We start from the raw sequence: 19,841 nt of genomic DNA, 5'->3' as shown, positions 1-19,841 counted from the left end.
ACACTGAACTAATTTTACCCAAAATTTCAATATAGAAAATATCGAATAGATCAGTGGAGGATTACATGGATGATGATCGCAAACCGGGAACATTATGGCAAGAGTGTAGGCTTTCACAAGTGCGGACGAACAACATTTTGGACACTACATAGACGATTTCGGTTGACCAGACTTTCTTTCGATAACCGGCCTGCTCCGCAGATCTTCCAAATGAAGTGGCATACTAAGTGTTACAATGTCTAGGACGTGAATTGCAGATGATAAAGTGGTATTTGGGTCGTTAAGATACGCTGCAAGAAGCGCTCATCGATCATAACCAGTGGCTGGAAACGTTTTCAGTACAGTCTGAGCAGACTGAAGGTAAACTGAATCGAAATAAACTAAAATTGTGGCCAAACTACGGTGAAATTTTTTGGTCATCTGCTGACCGATCAGGAACTAAAATCTGATCTGAAGAATCAAAAATTAAGTTTAACTATCCAGTGCCTGGCAATCGCAAAAAGCTACTTGGTGAACTCTTCGGGCAGATTCCTTCTGAACTTAAGCGAAAACTTCAGCGTGCCCCGAAAGTTGATATCAGGAAAGGAAGCCTGGGTTGTGGTCGATGGATCTGCAAGAAAAATTCAAGCGAGTAGAAGAATTAGTATCGAGCCTAGATATGTTGAGACATTATAACACATGAAACTCTGGAGGTCGCTATAAACGATCTGCGAAAAGAAAACAAAATTTTTGTGATTATTTTTGCGTGCGCACCAGATAATGGTAGGCAATCCAAGGGTGACTGCGAAAACGGATCGAAAGCCTCTAACGAAAATGTTGTCAGTTCCTCGCAGATTACAGCACATATCTTATTGAATCTTGAACAATGCAACTTACATGTAGAGCTGCTCAGTCGAAGAAACACAGCCTTCATCATTCCTGAGCATCTGAAAATCATCGAAGAAACGTTCGGAGAACAATCAAAACGATTACGTCCTATGTTCGCTTCGGTTGGCCTAGATCAGTAAGCCACAACGGGCTAGAGTCAGCGCTGGGATTAGATCGGGTAAACGAATTTTGGCCGGGCATGAGTGCACAAATTCGTGAGCGATTTGTGCCAAATAAACTTTGTTCTAATCTCCAGCTCTAATACAAACACACCCGATCCATCCTGCTCAGTATTCTTTGCGGAATGTCGTGATCAAATCTGAAAGTTTTCAATTACTGTAGACCGTTACTCGGACTTCCTCGAAGTGGACTTGTTAATGGATTTTTTTTAATTTCGATTATAGAGGTTCCGCATCTTTTTTCTGGTTAAAAAAATGTTTAACCATATGTATGGAGTTGGAAATCGAACCCAAGTGATCTGCGTAGGAAACAATTGATTTGCGCTATACTCGCCCCCTAAAGGATCTTACTTCACAGCGTACCAGATTAATATTTCTCGACACGGCCGACCCAATGTCGTGGCAACAAATAGGGAAACGAATTTTACAAGCCCTGACTGAAGACAGTTTTGAAGTAATTGCGATTTTCGCACCACTACTTTCGCTTTCAAAAATCAGTAAGCGAGCGGTAAAGCATAGGAGGCGGTGAAGGTCGCCAAAAATGCCCAGATTCTGGTACTTAGTTTTGGTATGCTTTACAGCACCGGAAATATGTACCAAACAGGATTAGTTCCGCCTCAGTTCTAGCGAATGTTCTCACGTCAAATCAGAAGAGGTCTTCCAACATCAGTAAAAAAAATCTCGTGTGTGACGGGTTCTGAAAGTATGCCGTAAAACAATATTATGAAAAGTACACTTCAACAAATTGTGGCACTTAAAATTACTTAAAATGTAAACAAACAATACCATAACCTCTATTTATAATGTTTTCTGCAACTTAATTGAAAAACATTAAACCGATGCCAGCGACAATCCTCATCTAGAGTTTTAGTATCTACTCCTCAAACGGCCCCTTTGAGTTCTTGTCGGCCGGTCTCACGAACACTCTTGGTTAAAAACAATCCTCTTTGCTTTTGCCGTCTTTGGTTATTAATTTCCACCAAGTGTACGTACAAGAGCCGTAGAAAAGTCTCTTGAAACGAATCGTCTACTGACGAACCTTCGTTGGGCCAACATACGGCGGCGTCGAACAAATCATTCTACAAACCTTCCATTATTGGTCCCATGTCGGACGCTTTTGGTACATTTTGTTCGGTCTCTCACTGGGAACATACGAGGTATACTTTCTGGTAACCCTATCCAGCATACGTCAAAAGTCTGCATCCGTTATTTGAAAAATTGCAGTTCGCGTGTCGCATTCCGGCGTTGAGCAATTTTTAGTGTTTTAAAAGTGTATTTTCATGAAAAGAATACCGCAGGCTGTGTTAGAAAGTAAATTAGCAGTGCGGCAGGTTTCATTGGAGGCATATTTGTTGAAAATTGGCTGATTTACCCCGAAGGAAAAAAATGCTTCGCGCGTGAAGAATGGCAGTGATGTCAGATCGATAGAAAAATCAAGGTTATTGCCATGGTGTTCAAAAATGAAGCCAACCATTATTTGAAAAGTTTTTGTGCTAAAAAGTGATTTTTTCACGAAAGTAATAACGTGCGCTGGGTTAGAAAGTGAAATGGTCGTACAGCAGGTTCTATTTGAGGCTTTTTTGTTGAAATCTAGCTGCTTTACCCCAAAGGGAAAACAGTGCTTTGTGCGTGGAAATTGGCAGTGGTTTCAGATCGATGGAAAAATCAAAGTTATTTCCATAGCGATTAAAAATAAAGTAATTTGCGAAAAAAAATGAAATTTTTAAGTGTGCTGCAAAAAAAATCTATTTCGAAGCAGAGATAGTGTCAAAGTGCAAAGTGTTTTCTAAAATAATTCGATTTCTAGCTAAAATGTATCCCCATAAAAGTAACATGTGAGAAAATTCTGTTAATTCGTCGCAAAAGCTGGATTCGACTGATTCAGTAATCTTTTGGGAAATAATGGCATTGGATCAAGTGATGCCGATTCAGTAACGACCGTGGGTAAGTTTCAATAATTTTAAAATATTTATTGGCTTTCGGACACAAAAACAGCAAACAGTGTTGATGAGATTTCTGTATTTCTTTCAAATTCGTGCGTTGCGGGTAAGGTTTGCTTCAATGTTCTGCTTCATGTAAGTATAAAAAATAGTTGTATTAAGTTTTAATAAGGTACTTACATAGAACCAGCTTGAGAAGTAACTGAAACTGGATTCCAAAACTTTCCAACTGTCAACTGTTCCTCAAACCTGTAGAAAAAAATCGCTTTTCCCACCCCCCAAATGGTATTCTTCCGTAATTCACACTCTCGTTCATACATCTCGCACAAACCTACAAACCAAAACCGTCTATCACCGCTTCCTACCTGATCGACGACATCCTTTAGCTTCAGAATAGCGACACCGACCAGACGATCCTCTCGGGCGAAGCAGTAATCCTTGACGCAGATGTGTAGCTCGAAAAATTCCAGCTGCTCCTCGTTTCCGATTATGCTAGAAATAAAAAAGAAACAAAAGCTAACTCTTGCCGGGCTTAAAAATTTTCCGACAATTCCACCACTTACAAATGGAACGTTTCGTTGTACTTCGGCGACCAGTTGTTCGACTTGGACTTGGTGGCAAACTTGCGCTTCCGGTCGTGCAGATGCGGCCCGATCAGGTTTACCTCGATGAACGGTCGGAACATGCCGGACGGGACGGTCCATTTCAGGTCGTTGGCAGCGATTACTGTGAGGGGAAACAGTAATCAATTTCAATTGTGATAAATTGCGAGTAGGGACTTACCTTTGACGGAAACCTTCTGTTCGCCGTTCTCCGGATTGGACGAGACGTCGATCTGGATCGAAACCTCACCCACCGAAGCGTCGTCACTGCTGATTCCTCCTTCTGAAATGGAGTTGAACATTTGAGTTTGTTCATTTAGGATTTAGGGCATAAATTACCTTCCGAAGCGCCCTGACCGGAGACGAACGATTTGATCAGCGTGTCGGTTGTTTGCGTGTACAAACTGAGCGCATACTTCAGACTCTGCAGTTCGGACGATTTCTCCAGGAACGGCTTCTTCAGCCCGTTGCCTCCGGCGTGGAAGTACTGCTGGATGGTGTCCAGTGCAACCTCGAGAACTGCGCACTGCTTCGGCGATAGATTTTTCTCGATCTAAAAGAAAGCGAAAAGGACGATTATCAACTGGATAGTTGTTGAATAAGGGTATTCGTCAAACCTCCTTGGAGATATCCATGACTCCGCTGAGCACATTTTTGGCGTCCGGTTTACCCGCCATGTGGTTCTTAATTAGCCGAGACATGTCCTCGATCTTCGCGTTAGCCGCCAGGTTCTTGGCGTTGTCGGTGAGATGTTTGAAGACCATCTACAAATAGTCGATTTAAAATTTACCGATCAATTTTTAGTTCCGCGTGTTACCGCTCTATCCGCCATCGGCGGAAGCACGATTGTCTTTTCCAACGTCCGGATGACAATCTTCCACAGTTCCTTGAGCAGCCGCTTCAGTACCGTCTTTTCGCAGGACTGTGCATACATGGAAAGCGATCCGTCCAGCAGATCCATCAGCGGCCGCAGCACTTCGTCAGCCTCCATCGCAATCATCGCGGCATCGTCGGCCGGTGGGGCGTGGAAGAGCGAGGTTTGCTGTTTGACCTGCTGCAGCAGATCGCCCAGCTCTCGAACACTACCGGTTATTCGGGGTTCCAAGCTGGAATTGATGCGGATTAGACTTTTGAATTTTTTTTCGTAATTTTATAGGAAGGAAAACCTCTTGGCGAACTGCGTTGCCAAATCGTCCAACGCGGTGTTTAGATTCTGTTGCAGTTCCTTCAGGATGTTGGCGGCATCTTCCTCCAGTTTGTCGCCACCCATCGAATCGAACATTTTCTCCAATTGGACCCGAAGTTGTTGGATATTGTTCATTAGAATACAAGCCTAGGCGGATACGGGACAAGTGTTATACTACAGGATCAAATTAAAGCGTTCAATACGAACCGTCCTCTCCTCGTGCATGATATCGGGGAATTCGGCTTTCACTATATCTACGTAAGCTAGCAGCACCTTAACGATGGTTTTGGCGAAACGACGCATGTACCGCTTCCAGATCTCCGGATCCGGGCAGTCCAATTTACTAACTACATCGAAGCACTGCGTTAACTGCGTGAAAACATCCACGACTGAGTTGGAGAACAGCGCGTGTTCGCTACTCTTTACGAACTATTTTAGTACAACAAAAAAGAATTAGAATTGGAAAGAAATTTTTTTTCGTCGCTTGAACTTACCCCATCCTTCTTATCCCGCTTGAAGGCTCCGTGCAGATACTCCAGAGAGACGTCGTCGTTCTCGTTGAGCCACTGCATCACGAACGGCTCGAACCAGGCAGGATACTCGGGCACGGCGCCTTTGTACGGTGGGACCTCCTTGACGTAGTTCGTATACAGCCACTTGACCTTGAAGTGCAGGTTCATGTAGGCGGACGATTTGCACAGCCGGTGCTGTTCGTGCTCCTCCAGGGCGTACTTCATATCGATGGCGAACAGGCTCCACATCGTGGCGGCAGATACCTACGAGTTTAAAATTGGTTAAGCGATGCCGTTAGATGGCGCAAGTCACCGAACCTGTCCTATGTTAAGCTCCTGCGGGAATTGATTAAGTACTGCGCTATAACTATTTTTATCCTCTTCTATAACCGAAACGATAAGTGCGATTAGTTTGTGCCAAAAGTCAACGTTCTCTAGCTTTGGTCCGTGGTCTTCACCCTCGCGCTTTGCCTCGTTCGGGTCGACCTGTGAATAAGCCAAGGGGGTTTAAGCGAACGAGCAACACGGAATCAAACCACGGAAGGCTGACCTGAAATTCTCGATTGTACAACTCGTAGCAGTTCTCGAACAGAAACTGATAGGTTGAGCGTAGACAAGCCTTCACGCAGTCCTTGACTACGGTGCTGGCTCTAGGTGGGCTGGACAGTTCTTGTACCTGCGTGACGACGGAGAAATTGAAAGTTTCGTTAGGTTAAAAGAATAGTCACCGAACACTCACCTTCATGCGGAAAAATGTAATACTGGTTAGTAGATCAACCGTGGACTTCAGATCCATCAGTTTCTCTTGGCTGGAAGCGGGGAAGTTGTTGCGATACATTGATAGATCGATACGGAGAGAATTGTGCAATTGGTCCAGTAGTTTAACGAATTTTTCTTTCTACAAAATGAAAACGTGATTAAGTTTTTGATGCACTCTGCTATTCGCAGTTAGGGAACTTACTCCAAAGTTGCTAGCTGCGAAGCGATCACTGGCCGATACAGCGCTCGAAGCAGTCGTGTGTGCGTAGTAAGCGTTAATGTTTGCTAGTAAGGTACTCATCACTGCCGGGACGCCCGCGCACAGGTACTTGGTCGATAGGCAATGGAAGTGCGTCATCGCTTGGTAGATGTTCTCGATGCCGTACCGCATGGCAAATTCGTCCACGATCTCCTCCGGCGTTTCGTCGAAGTAGATCTTCCACCCGTCGTCTCCCTTCGTCTGCGGTAGATTAACCTACGAAGAAACAGGTTCAGTTCGCATAGCTAGTCGTATGACGAATTGCTCAACTCACCGTTCCCAAGGCTTCCTCGCACAGATAGTGAAAGACGTTCTCGTGCAGGCAGGTATATTGTACGTGATATGGTGCCACCTTCTCCTCGCCCTTGATCTCGACGGAGATGTGCAACCGGATAGCGCCCGAGACGGCCGATTTGTCCGTTCGCTTCTCCAGATTGTACCACACGTCCATCTCGCCCGACAGCGTCCGCACCTCGATGATTGTCTGCCCCAGGAAGTCGTCGGATTCGCGCGTTAGCTTCTGCCTCAGCTTTGACTTCAGATCGTTATCCTCGTCCCAGACGCGTACCTTGATACGATCGGAGGAGTTGTGGCACTCGCTGAAAAGGTCGCGTTTTTAAGCAATGATCGTGGACATGATTCCTTTCGTATACTCACAAGTTAAACTTCTCGTTCCACACCGGGTTCAGCTCCTGCGGCATCGTACGCGTTCGCTTCTTCACCTTGCTAACCTGGACGGTGACGTACGGATCGCTTGTTCCGCTCTTATCCTTCGCAATCAAACCTTGCGCACAGATGACGGTGATGGCGATCTTGGCCGACCACTTGCTCGTACCGTCCAGGACGCTCTGCTTGATCGCCTTCATGTGACCTGCGTGACTCTTCTCCTCCACGTTGAACACTTTCCTGTAATCGAAATCGAACTCAGTCAGGCTAGTCATACTCTTATCGATCGCCGTCGTACATGATAACTTCAAAGATCTCCGGCCGATCGCGCTCTCGTTGCTTCATGCGTTCCTTCATAGCCGCGATCACGGAGTTGGCCTTGTCCTCGGCAGCACCATGTTTGGAGCTCTTCTCCGACGCTCCCGCGAAGCACACTGCAAACGGAAATCGAAACCGTTAATCAATCAATAGTAGGCCGTGACGTAAGGAGTCTTCTTACTCTGCAAACAATCCGCGTTCAGTAGATCTTTGCACTTTTCGTGGCACTTAACGGCACATTCCGTACACCTGCGGCGAGACAGAACGTTACTACGGGGAGACGCATTTGGGGGACGCACTTACCTCACACCCTGACGGGCGATACCCCACAGCAGTCCTTCGCACTCGTAGCAGTAGGTCGGGGAAGTTGCCGTCCACAGTACGAAGTTGTGTGGGGTTGTCGACGAAATCGGGTAGATCAACGCTTGGAGGGCCTTCTTGTAGACGTGCATTTTCTGCGATGGACAGAGGAAAAACAGTGTTCATAGAAGCATCGAAACTAAGCAAAAGCCTTCTTACCAGTTCTTCGTCGTTCAACGTCGCTCGAGGGACGGCCGAAGTCAGACCAGCCTGTCGCTTCGTAGCTGCCATTGTCTAGGAAAGAAAAACCAATTGTTACCCGTTCAATGATTGCACTGGACAGCTTCCTAGGGAACTGTGACTTACTTTTAGGACCTGGTGGAGTTTGGCGGTTGGTAACGGCAGAAGAGTTTGGTTTTGTTGGAGGGTACATTCACACATACGGAGTAGAGAAATACGGGTTTTGTTGCAAACGGCGTTAGATTGGTTCACATTGAATCTGTCTCAGGAAAGCTACTTACCAGCTCCGACACCAACGGTATCGACTTCCGCCGTGGTCGAATATCCGGCATACTGTCGATGTTGCTGTAGAAGGTATTGTCTCCCATTCTGTAACGACAGAGAAACCTTAGAATCTGTAGACTTCAGCAACCACCCAATAACTCACCCATTTCCGCGTCCACTATCCGAAACTCCATTCCGTTTCTGTCGAAGAAAAAAAAACAAATTTGAACCCGGCATTAGTATCCCTCGTAAACTCATCTTTCAACACTACAATCTACGTCTACGCTAAGAAAAAGAGGTTCATTCCATGAAGGTTTTCAAACAAACAGCTGCCCGTTGGTGCCTTACAATCTCCCGATCCGGAGCTTTTCCCAGGCCAACGAAGCATTTACCTCAACTTCCTCGGGTTTCGCAACGTCGACCTTCTTAAAAATCCCATTCTCATCAACCGTTTCGTCACTATCCGCCACCTTCTGTTTTTCCTCGATTCGCTTCTCCTTCAGCGTCTTCAGAAGCTTCCACTTGCTACCGCCTTCGCCGTCTGAAATTAAATAGAGAATAGGATCAATCAGTTATCGAAACTTTTCTTCGGTTAACGCCGGTTACGAACCTTCACTTCCCTGCGACCGAAACAGACTCTGCTTCCGATGGGTCGGTTTCGGTGCATCCTCATCCACCTGTGGTTCTCCTTCCGTCATCTCTTGTGCGTTGGCTATCGTTGTGCTACCATTAAGGGTAGGAAACTCCGTAGTTGCTTCGTTCGTTAACTGTTGTTGTTGTTGTTGCTGCTGCTGTTGTTGGTCCTCCGGCGAGTACAGCTGCTGTGACTGTTCTTGCGATGGTGTATTTTGTTGCTGTAATTGTTGCTGAAACTGGGTCTGTCCTACGTCTGCTGGGGATTGGGGTGAAGTAGTGGTGTTTTCTTCTGGTTACAAGAGGGGTTCTAGGGTAAACACACAGAGACACACAACACCGAGTGAGGACTGTTGGGACAGGACTTACCTGGCGTCGCCGGTACCACCTGACCCGCCGCGCTGGCGGACGACAGAGGCGACTGAATGTCCTCTGGCTGGGCCGGCATTGACTGGTCGGCCTGTTGTTGCTGTTGTAGCTCAAGTTGCTGTTGCGGGCTACCTTCGTCTAGCGATTGCTTAGAGGAATCCAGCGAAAAGGAGCTTTTCATTGTGGCAAAGAATGCCTTCGATTTGGTACTGATCAGACTGTCGGTGCTGTCCTGGTGGGTAAGGTTTTTGTTGACTTTGTTGAAGAAACCACCGAAGAGTTTGGTGTTTGCCGTGGATGTCTGGAAGAAGCCGGCCTTGGGATCTTGTTGTGGTGGCTGTTGTTGTTGTTGTTGTTGTTGTTGTTGCAGTTGTTGCTGTTGCTGCGGTTGCGGCGAAACTGGTTTTTGAACCGGTTTAGGTGCCGGAACGGTTACAGCGGTACTAGTCCCCGGAGCAGCAATTGTTGGCCTAACGGCAGATAGCGTAGCTGTTGTCGAGACGATGGCAGTCGTCACCGGAGGTGCCGTGGCTTGAGCTATTGGTTTACTGTCCGCCAGAGCGGCCATCGTTGCCGGAGCAGCTGATATGGGTGGTAAGGTGGATATTTTTTCCAGTGGCTGGAGGACTTCCTTTGATATGGCTGCAGTGTTGGTCAGTTGACCTGAGATGGCAGATGTTGTAGTTTCGGTTGCGGGCACCGGAAGTGTTAGGCTGTCGGAAGCTTCGCTAATACCGGACGAGTTCATCGATAGGTGTAGGAACGAAGACGCTTCCGACGTTTCCGGTGCGTTCGACAGGGTCGACATGGTTGAAAAGTCCGGTAGACTGACAGGGGCCTCACTCGAGGACAACATCAGAGGAATGGTTGGAAACAGGCCCATCCCATCGGTGCACTCGGCGAACCCAGAGTCGGTAATGTCCAGCGATGGGAAGAAACTTCCATCTCCGAGCGTTGGGATACTGGACTTCCGCGATAACGATTCGTAGATAGCCTGCATCTCCGGCGTGTCGGTGATCGAAGTTTGACCTGGCAGCGGAGTAAACATCGGAGGACTCGATGCCGGTTCCTTAATACTAGATTTTCTAACAACCGGATGGAAAGCTGACGGTGCTTCCAACTGTTCGGTTGCGCTTAGCCTACGAGGAATAGTCGCGAACAGCGGCTGTTCGAACGTTTCCGTAATGCTCGTTTTTCGCGATATTTCGGAAGTTACAGTTATACTTGATTTTCTAGCTAACGTCGATAACAAAGATTCGGTAATACTAACTCTTCTAATTTCAGCAGCTTCCGCTATGCTCGGCCTTCTAGGCTCGGCGGAAGCCGCCTCTAAAGCTTCACTGATATTTGCTTTAATAGCGGAACCCGACGGGAAAGGTGGCACTGATTCAGCCAAACCCATCATATTCCCAGCTATTTGAACAGCCTGCCCGGCCAATTTCGCCTCGACAGCTTCCTTAAAACTTTGACTAAAGATGGACTCCGATTCACCATTCTGATTCGTGTAAGTTAGCGAGCTATCCGCACTCGGCTTACCACCCATCAATTCCGCAAAGCTTGACTTTCTCCGCACGTTCTCGTCCCTCAAACCGGCATCTTTCGTCAAACACTTCTGCAGACCGAACGGTGAAAACTCCGATAGGTTCTTCGGTGACGCACCTCCTCCAACGCCATTCACGGGGGGGAACCCGGCACCTGCGAGATTGAGCTTAAATTCGTTACTCCCCAGCGGACCCGCATTGTCCTGAATAATGATCGTTCCATCCTCCACCGTCAAAAGATCATCATTCGTTAACGAAGCAATTCCCTCCGCATCCGGCAGGTGACTGTACTTATTCCTAGGACTCGCTCCTCCACCTAACTTATTACTACCGTCCTTGGCCAGCGGTGAAAACTCTTCCGCGAAAACTTCCCTCAAATCGGCACAGTTCTTCGCCATAAAATGCCGCACCTTTTCCACCTCTTCGCTACTCATCGAAGCCACGTCCTCCTCGTCCATCACCTTCGTCATCATCTCCTTAATATCTCCGTTGCTCATCTTCTCAATACGCTGAACTGCTCGCTGCTTAATCAACGGTGAACCGTACTCCAGTTCCATCTGTTTGGCATGGTTCAAAAAGGAAGCCCGCAGCTGCTGTTCAATCAGTGCCGCATTATCGGCTGGTGCGATCTCTCTCAGAATACCTCCTTCGGCTTCTACGCTCGACAGGAAGGGGTTCGTTGACATTCGCGCGGCATCATGTTGATATCGTGCCGCCATAGCTCCGTACGACTCCAGTGGAGGTTGATGCCCGTTACCGTTCTGCTCTTGCAGAACTTCTGGGATGTTGGAGAGATTTCGTCGCATCAACCAGTACTCTTGCTGTGCGTCATACGCAGCCATCTCCTCTGCCGGGTCGTATTGTCCTAGGTCGTACGGATAGGGTGGTGGAGCAGCTTGATTAAAATAATGCTGCTGCTGCTGATGCATACTATTTATGTACGCTTCGTTGATGCAATCTCGATATTGGAGATCTTCACGCAACCTAGACTGCTCCTGCAGTGAATATTCGTGGTGCCGGGCGTAGTCCGGTATCATATCGAGATACGCCTTTCGATTCTCCTCCATGAACTGCAGATTCTGCACGATTCGCTGCTGCGAAACGTTCAACGACTGCAGCTTGAACACTTTCTCCGACATCCGGGTGTACTCCTCGTTGAGCAGATTCAGGGCGGCCCAGGCAAACTTCAATTCCGTATCCAACAGATCGATGTTGGTGGCGATCTTGTCGGTGTAGTCGTTGATGATGAAATCCTGGTGCAGGTGGTGTAGGTCTTTCAGGCCGTGGCTAGCGTACAGATCCTGGGACTGTTTGCTCCACAGGTACGCTGCCATCACCTCGTTCTCGTCCATGGCGGTGCTGGGGGTGATTCTGGTGGTAAATGCGGGGTGGTAGATGGTACAGTGCGACGATTGATTGGTGGATCTATGGAAGAAATGAAAACAGCAAATTTCATTATTGTCAGTTGATTTGTACGCTTTTCCTTCGGAACTGTGAGGATTTAGGGAAGGAGAAGGACAAGAATTTTTATGTGCTAAAACGTGCCACACAACAGCATACAAATCGGGACGGAATTCCTACTGTACGAAAACCGGCAGTCAGTAAAATTCACGCTCTTCAAATCGTCAAGTGGGCGTTTGTCCCAGTTTGTCCTAATGATGCAAATGCGCTCCCAGACGAGCAACCCATTCTTCCACTCTCTTTCCCTCTCTGTGCCAAACGTGGCCCCGATTGACAACCCCATTCGTCGAGGCTGGTGGGCATCAGCCGGGGAGAAAGCGATGCAAAAGGATCATATTAAATTCCTTTTGTATGCCGGTAACGGATGTGGAATTTATGATTCAAACCGTCCCCCTCCGGTACCCAACCGCCCCTATTCCTAGATGTGTATGCGTACCGTGCGGTGCACCGTAGAAAATTTTACGAGCACAGTTAGGAAGCCGGAGTCAACGAGCCTGTAGAAATGAATGAGTGATGAAATGCCAAACCCGCCTGAGCCGGGCCGCACGTACTGCAAGCTCGGTGCTCGTGTGTGATGGTTGCAGCAGAGATTCAGCACAGCGCGTGAGACGTTTCGACGGATCGATTGCGGAAAGTTTAATAACTAGGATGTGTGGTGGGTTGTTAAAATATTTCCAGAACGAATGATAGTGCTTCAAACTGAGCCACGTTTGACTTTTTAATGTTGTTTTTTATCTTCGCTTGGGGTATACTCGTTGATGTATGGCTGATTTTATGAGTTGAGGTTGTTTCCTAGGAATCGGGTATGATTTCAACTGAAGTACCCCTTCCCAGATTCTACACACATCTGACATGTGCAGCGTTTTGTAGGATGGCTCAATTGACCTAGAAATGGTATCTACATGACTAAAGCTAAAACGTGTTATTTGTTGGGTAAGCCTCGATCGAATCTATTTGAAACTGGTGAAATTCGGATCAAACAAATTGCGAGTTATTGTATACAAGTTAAAGTATTATTTTGGATGTAGTCAAGTATCACAAACCTTTCAGCGATATTGAAAATCCTTAAACTTTAAAAAAAATCCTTAAACGAATTTTTAAAATTTTCTTTCGAGAATTAGAACACTTGTTACGTTTCCATAGGCATCAAGTCTTTTAAGACCCGTAAAACTGTCATGGCTTTCCTGGTTTGTTCGCTTGTTCCGACTTTCTTCAAAAATTAAAAAAGAGAAACACATATTCAAACAATCGTTTCATTTGGGACATTTGAGGTGGACTGTTCTCCTGGTAATATGCTATCATCATTTCTGATTCAAAATGCATTTAAAATTTATTTTTGACATTTCAGAACGAGCTGCTACGAGTAGATGATTTAGGAATATTCCCGGTATCGCCAACCGATTCATCGCAACATCATCAATAATCCACAATAGTAAATCAACTTGGACTGACTATTTGGAAGTATGGAGCGACGGTTGGACACAATACGAATAGGAAATAGAAATTATTGAGAAAAATAGTATCAATGGTGTAAGCTTGATAGGAGATGACCAGAAACCCGAGACCGAAATTTGTAAGTACTTGATTTTTTGTGTTTATATTATAAAATTGGGCTTTTTAGGGCTCTTTATTGGTATTCCAGATAACCTCTCCAAAGGTTAACAAAGTGATAGGTTACTTTGCTCTTGAATGTATTGCAGCTACCGGACAATGTAGCTTGCCCAGTTAGTATGGTTCGGGAGCGTCGGCCGAATGAAGCTTGTATCGACGCCTATGTTTCCATTAATCCCACAGTATCTTGAACCTCAGCATACAGTCGTAAGGGGGTCGCAGTCCTCTTCGATTTTCTGGACGAAAAAACCCCGGGTCCAAGAATTTCACGACTGGTTAGAAGCTTGATTGTCGAGTGGCTCCGTGATAGAGAGGGGAGAGGATAGTAGCCAGCCGCACGCCGTTCCGTTGGAACGAAATTCTCGAAAATGATGTCACCGGATTCTGTTTTTGCACGCACTTTTTTTGCACGGATTTTTTTTGCACGACTTTTTTTGCACGGTTTAGCAAAATAACACGATTTTTATGTATAAAATACCTATTTCGATATACCAGTTTAATGATTTGATCATCCCGTGGAAAAAAAACCGTGTAAAAAAAATCCGTGCTATTTCGAGAATCCGTGTAAAAAAAATCCGTGTTATTTCGAGAAACCGTGCAAAAAAAATCCGTGTTATTTCAAGAAACCGTGTAAAAAAAATTCGTGTTATTTCGAGAAACCGTGTAAAAAAAATCCGTGTTATTTTGAGAAACCGTGCAAAAAAAATCGTGTTATTTCGAGAAACCGTGCAAAAAAAATATTTTTTTTTAATAGGCATTTAGTAACGGCAGCTGAAAATAAATGGCATTGGATATTTGCAATACAAATGGGGATGATCTGCCAATGTGTAAAAATCGCGTATTTTTCAATTTTAGGAAAAGAGTTGTTAATCAAAATTCAAGTTATGGTAGTTGAAAATCAATAATGTTGGGCTATGGTTTGTATAGGATTGTATGCTTTTTAGATATCATCAAATAATATTCCGGTTCATATATCACATCGCATTGGCAATGGAGCAATTGGTATTTGGCCAAGTTCCCCCGGGTAGTGCCACTACACAATGTATATTAATTTTGCTTGTTCAGTTTGATAAGCTAGAAACTGATAGCGGAGATTTTAATATGCAGGGATACGCAATACGTATTGTTTGGTCTGAGTAGATAACGACTGATGTTTCTTTTTATCAACCAATCAGTGATCTCTGATTAAATAGAGCTTTCAAAGAGTTAGGAACAGGCACAAGTCTATTTTTTTACTGAGATGGGACAAGTTGGTGCTGGACCTGTGGCCTTCGTCTGGTATGATCCATTCTCGTTGGTACGGATATGTTCATGACTGGTTTGTGGATGAGTGTCCTACTTACAAGTGATTGATCACTTCGCTTGGGTGGAAATATATGTGACTTCAGCTAGCTGTCGAGCTTGGATATGTTAGCTGGTTCCAAGAAGATATGCAGGACTGGCACCTACGAGAATGTTGATTGTTTTACTCGAGCTTTGGTTCTTGGAAATAACAAATTGCTTCCTCGGTGTGATATGCTCGAGTTGAATGCTCAGTGGTTGAAATGTGTTTGGAGGATTGGTGGTCTCCGAGAGCAGATGCGAATAACTCTGAAGTATCCAATAAAGGGAGATCTGTGGAACTGAAAAATATTGTCACTACTCTAGCATATTTTCCTAATGTATTGTACATCATAACAACTACCAATATCGACTATTTAGAACAGAGATTTTCAAATTCTGTTATAAGATCGAGAAGAAATATAGCACAGTTGTAGTGAATAAAGTATTTGCGAATAAGGGCCAATACTGCTGGCATCTTTTATCATATTTATTAATAGTCGATTGATCCGCTTCAGACCTAGGAGACGAAAGAAAAGAATAGAAACAAAGGCGGTTCTAATTCTAAATTGGTTTAGTATAGATATAGACGACTCAAACGCACTGGCAGGAGAATATTTTTTAGAAGTAGACAAATTAGAGGACATCACACTTTTTGAGACACACATGCACAAAACTTTATCGTCCTCCTGAAGATCGGTGTTTAATTGGCAGATAGTCGCAATTTCGTACGATTTTGAAAAGTTTGCCTCGCGGGACGGACCGATATCCACCATGGCATAGGTTGCAGTCGTTAAAAAAACTAGATTCGCTAAGTGGAAAATAACAAATTTTTCAACTTTTCAGGAAAGAATTTTTAATCAAACATTGCAAAATGGCAAATGTCAACATTGCAAAATGGCAAATGCTGCCTCTTTCCAGGAAAGAGTATTTAATTAAGTAAAAGCCAATCAATAGGCCGCTGAAAATTGACAATTTCTGACATTTCAATTGCGCAAGAGTCTTTGCATCAAAATGATTTTTTTACTTTTCATGAAAATTCTTTTAATGAGAAAATAACCATTTACATGAAAAAATCGCAAAAAAATACAATTTTGATATTGTTGTCCCAGAATCGAACAATGTTTCTTACCAAACTGTATATGACCGCATACTGTTCGAAAGGTCTAGTTTTCTTCGTTCAAAAAATGTTACAAAACCGAAAATCGGCTGAAAATGACAACGTAGCTAATTTTGTTGTGGCAAAGGTCCCAAAAAATGTTTTTTTGCTTCAAATTTTCGTGTGTACATTGCTTTGTATCGCATTTGTTATACTAGTTCATTTTAAAAGTTTAAAATCACTGTAGCACAGTGTAATCTACAAAAAGTTAACAAACTCTAAATAGTTGAAACATTTTACCATTTTAACTATTGCTTTTCGAAGGACAATAACTTCTTTTAACGAATAAATAAACTTACATTTTTCTAAAAAATGTAAACCTCCTCGAAAAATTAAAAAACTTCTACTGGGCACATTGACAGCCCCCTTGTGCATTTAAAATGTCCAACAGTATTCATTGTTAAATACCATAAGAAAATAGCTGTTAATTAAAAAAAAAAATTCAGATTTTTTTACACGGTTTCTCAAAATAGCACGGATTTTTTTTACACGGTTTCTCAAAATAACGCGGATTTTTTTTGCACGGTTTTTCAAAATAACACGGATTTTTTTTGCACGGTTTCTCAAAATAGCACGGATTTTTTTTGCACGGTTTCTCGAAATAGCACGGATTTTTTTTGCACGGTTTCTCGAAATAGCACGGATTTTTTTTGCACGGTTTCTCGAAATAGCACGGATTTTTTTTACACGGTTTCTCGAAATAACACGGATTTTTTTTACACGGTTTTTTTTGCACGGAACGCATCCCCCGTGCAAAAAAAGAATTTGGTGTATACCGAAATGCAGCGGCAGACTGCCGAGTTGAGACCATGAAAATCGACTAAAAGAGAACCGCGCTGAAAAAGTACTGTAAGCTTGGAGGATACATGCTGCGACAACATTACGTGCTTCTTAATCGAGGAGGGTATAAAAAGACAGCTAAGCGGTGCCATCCAGATTACTGGCGGAACGTGCAACCTTAAACCTGGAACCATGTAAATGAGTAATGAAAAGAGTCAACGATGGGCTGTGAATTGGACTCTGGTTCACAGGAGATTTGCCAACTATTCTCTGAAAAGTTTGCGAGTGTTTTCTTCAACGAGAATCTGGCACAGATCCAGGTTTCTAGTCACTTAATGTACCTATCTTTTAATTCTAATCGACAATAATATTGAACAACTGGCATATTGTAAAATGAACGCTTCAGACTCGGCAGGTCCACCAGTTATTCTTGTAAAATGCTCTGTCATCTCTCAGTTATAGCTCTCAACCGAAGTATTTTCCTACTTCTGGAAATCCTCCATATTTGAACTTCCCAAAAAGGAGGTATTGCGTTGGATTCCATTTTAGATCATTGCCAGTAGTAGGTAGCTCTCTCGGTCTTTTGATTTTTCACTTTTTCAACGGCGTCACATTTGGCTTGGCATTCACCGATGACCTTAAGTTATACCACAGAAGAATCCTGGTAACCTTTGCAAAATAATCTACTCTTCACCAGGACTTCAGAAAGAGTCTTCTCTCCCAGAACCTTTTAAAACTATTAACAGCACTCAATTTCTCACTGGCGGAAGATGGAGCGTAGAGCGACCAACTTTCGTGCAAGTGCCTACAAATGCGGCGTCAAATTCGGAAGCCGAGAATGGAAATGAGTCGATAAAGTCCAGTAGGTTGTGTTTAACGGTTTTATGGTTGGCTGACGTCCTGTGTAAACGTCATAGACGACATAACCTTCCATTCAGTGAAGAAGACGGGCAACACCTCGTCCGACGACAGCCGATTTTGTTGGCGACACGGGTGAAGCCGTTCTGTCTTCGTTTCCCACTAAGGGCGTTTTTTCTCCTCCGGAGTTCCAGATTTGAAGAGTCCGGACTGATTCCGACGCTTACTGTATTAGCCACCTGTATTACTCTTCAACTGATCGCTGTTCCTGTAGAGCCTGGTCGTTTGTAGTTCTCTTTACTGGTCGTAGGAACTCCTAACAATCGATGCTATGCTGAGACGTAGACTAGGACGATGAGCTCGGCGTGGAGAGATTCCGACGCTATCATCAGCGTCTTTCGAAAATGTGTCCGAGATAGATCATTCCTGGCTTCTGGGTTCAACGGCTTCTGAACAGTCTTCAGGGGTTTATCGAAGACTTCTTGGTCTTCCTTGGACAGGGTCGACACGAACGCGAACTTTGTTTAAGGAAGTCGGACTAGCAGATCGTCAATTTCCGATTGCGATTGCTGATCCGAAAAGCTACTGAATTCCGTGCACAACCAGCTACTCGATTTAGACCACAGGTTTGTATGTTAAATGCTTGAGCTAGATTAGCGATACTTTAGGGTGGGCGGCCATGTTTTCTTACATCTGACCCTCACACCGAAGGCCTGCTGGAAGTAGGAAGTAGTGTAGTTGAGGCTCTGTCGACCGGTATCTTACTACGTGGCTTTAACTTTTGAGGTATGCAGAGTCACTGTGGGATTTGCAATGGAAATTTCAATTTTTAATGTTGATTTTCTACATATATTAATTATTATAGAAAGTTGAATACTCTTATAGGTGAACTAGAGCAGTATTGAAATATCAAAATTGTTGCCGTTCTATTGCACAAGGAAAATGGTTTGCTTCTCTCAACCATCAGCTGGTTGGTTTATTTTGCATTAGCATGTATGCTAAAGGAAGTTTTGGTTGGAAAATCTACGAGGAAGTCTCAGAAGAAATAGCATCCGTACAGAATACAGTCGACGTAGTCGTGCATTCATTTTTCATATTCACGGGAATCTGAATAGCTTCAAACACGCATTTTAGGTTACGCTGAAGGTTCCACTTTTGAGCAGTCTTCCCATGAACATCGACAAGTTTGCACCCGTGTACAAAGTTTTGTGCACGCATTTAACCTCAAACATGTTTTGCCTTTATGCAAAGGTTTGTATCGAACACCGAACCCGGGCAAACGATGTGCAAACATAGGTTTAAACACCGTGTACGTATACCGTGATGATGATGATGAGTGAGAGAAAGAGAAAACTAGTGCCAAGAACCTGTGTGTACGAACACCGCGTACGCACATGGGATTCGGATGTGCAGACAAACACGTGTTCGTGTTTTTGGTACGCATTAGCGGGTTCGAGTTTGCACATGAAATGTGGGTGTCAGATGAGCACAGAACTAGAGCGATCATGGTGTTCGATGTTCATTTGGGGAAGACTGCTTTTGAGCAGTAATTACCTCTAGAATGATCTCAGATCTCACATTAGCATATATACGCTTATTGAAGAATAATAGATCAACAACATGTACGGCAGATCCCGGCTGGCCATGGTATCACGAATGTAGACATGGGCTAGTCTACCTCAGACTCTTAAGAAATCTTCTGACCGGGACCTGGCACCACGACATTCTGAATACGCCCAAACAACGTGCTCGATGTCACTCGGGTGAAATTACAACCTGCTTTCAACTCCTTCATTGAACCTATAGAAGACGGATAAATTGATACAGAAGCTAGTGGATTGCGTGATCCACGAAGAACATTTCCTTGCACTCAATGTGTTTATATTTATTTGGAAAAATGTTTTGGATCTCCCACGAACGTAGATGATCCTGAATGCCACGAATATTCTATTTCATGGACGTATCTTCTAAGCGGAACGGGGAATCTCCTAAATTTGATTTGTGATTGAAACTCCCC

The 19,841-nt window shown here is 44.4% G+C and overlaps 1 protein-coding gene across 1 annotated transcript in view; it reads right to left on the bottom strand.

Annotated features, from left to right (window-relative positions):
• Positions 1-3,130: 3,130 nt before the first annotated feature.
• LOC131690501 (protein unc-13 homolog B) overlaps positions 3,131-19,841 on the bottom strand; it is a 47,237-nt gene continuing 30,526 nt past the window's right edge. Inside the window, exons 2-25 of the mRNA XM_058976336.1 lie at positions 9,095-12,060; positions 8,703-9,017; positions 8,485-8,633; positions 8,256-8,293; positions 8,110-8,197; positions 7,808-7,882; positions 7,592-7,743; positions 7,470-7,537; positions 7,269-7,404; positions 6,962-7,210; positions 6,579-6,903; positions 6,248-6,520; positions 6,026-6,184; positions 5,837-5,962; positions 5,605-5,772; positions 5,269-5,550; positions 4,982-5,203; positions 4,755-4,921; positions 4,406-4,694; positions 4,206-4,352; positions 3,928-4,141; positions 3,770-3,871; positions 3,550-3,712; positions 3,131-3,478 (exon numbers count right to left, since the gene is read on the bottom strand). Coding sequence (XP_058832319.1) covers positions 3,163-3,478; positions 3,550-3,712; positions 3,770-3,871; positions 3,928-4,141; positions 4,206-4,352; positions 4,406-4,694; positions 4,755-4,921; positions 4,982-5,203; positions 5,269-5,550; positions 5,605-5,772; positions 5,837-5,962; positions 6,026-6,184; positions 6,248-6,520; positions 6,579-6,903; positions 6,962-7,210; positions 7,269-7,404; positions 7,470-7,537; positions 7,592-7,743; positions 7,808-7,882; positions 8,110-8,197; positions 8,256-8,293; positions 8,485-8,633; positions 8,703-9,017; positions 9,095-11,987 — 7,116 coding nt within the window. The 5' untranslated portion in view covers positions 11,988-12,060 and the 3' untranslated portion in view covers positions 3,131-3,162. The remainder of the gene's footprint in view (positions 3,479-3,549; positions 3,713-3,769; positions 3,872-3,927; positions 4,142-4,205; positions 4,353-4,405; positions 4,695-4,754; positions 4,922-4,981; positions 5,204-5,268; positions 5,551-5,604; positions 5,773-5,836; positions 5,963-6,025; positions 6,185-6,247; positions 6,521-6,578; positions 6,904-6,961; positions 7,211-7,268; positions 7,405-7,469; positions 7,538-7,591; positions 7,744-7,807; positions 7,883-8,109; positions 8,198-8,255; positions 8,294-8,484; positions 8,634-8,702; positions 9,018-9,094; positions 12,061-19,841) is intronic.

Source organism: Topomyia yanbarensis, chromosome 1 (assembly GCF_030247195.1).
Source record: "Topomyia yanbarensis strain Yona2022 chromosome 1, ASM3024719v1, whole genome shotgun sequence".
Taxonomy (NCBI): domain Eukaryota; kingdom Metazoa; phylum Arthropoda; class Insecta; order Diptera; family Culicidae; genus Topomyia; species Topomyia yanbarensis.
Note: the sequence above shows the minus strand (reverse complement) of the source record. Positions and strands in the feature narration are given on the sequence as shown.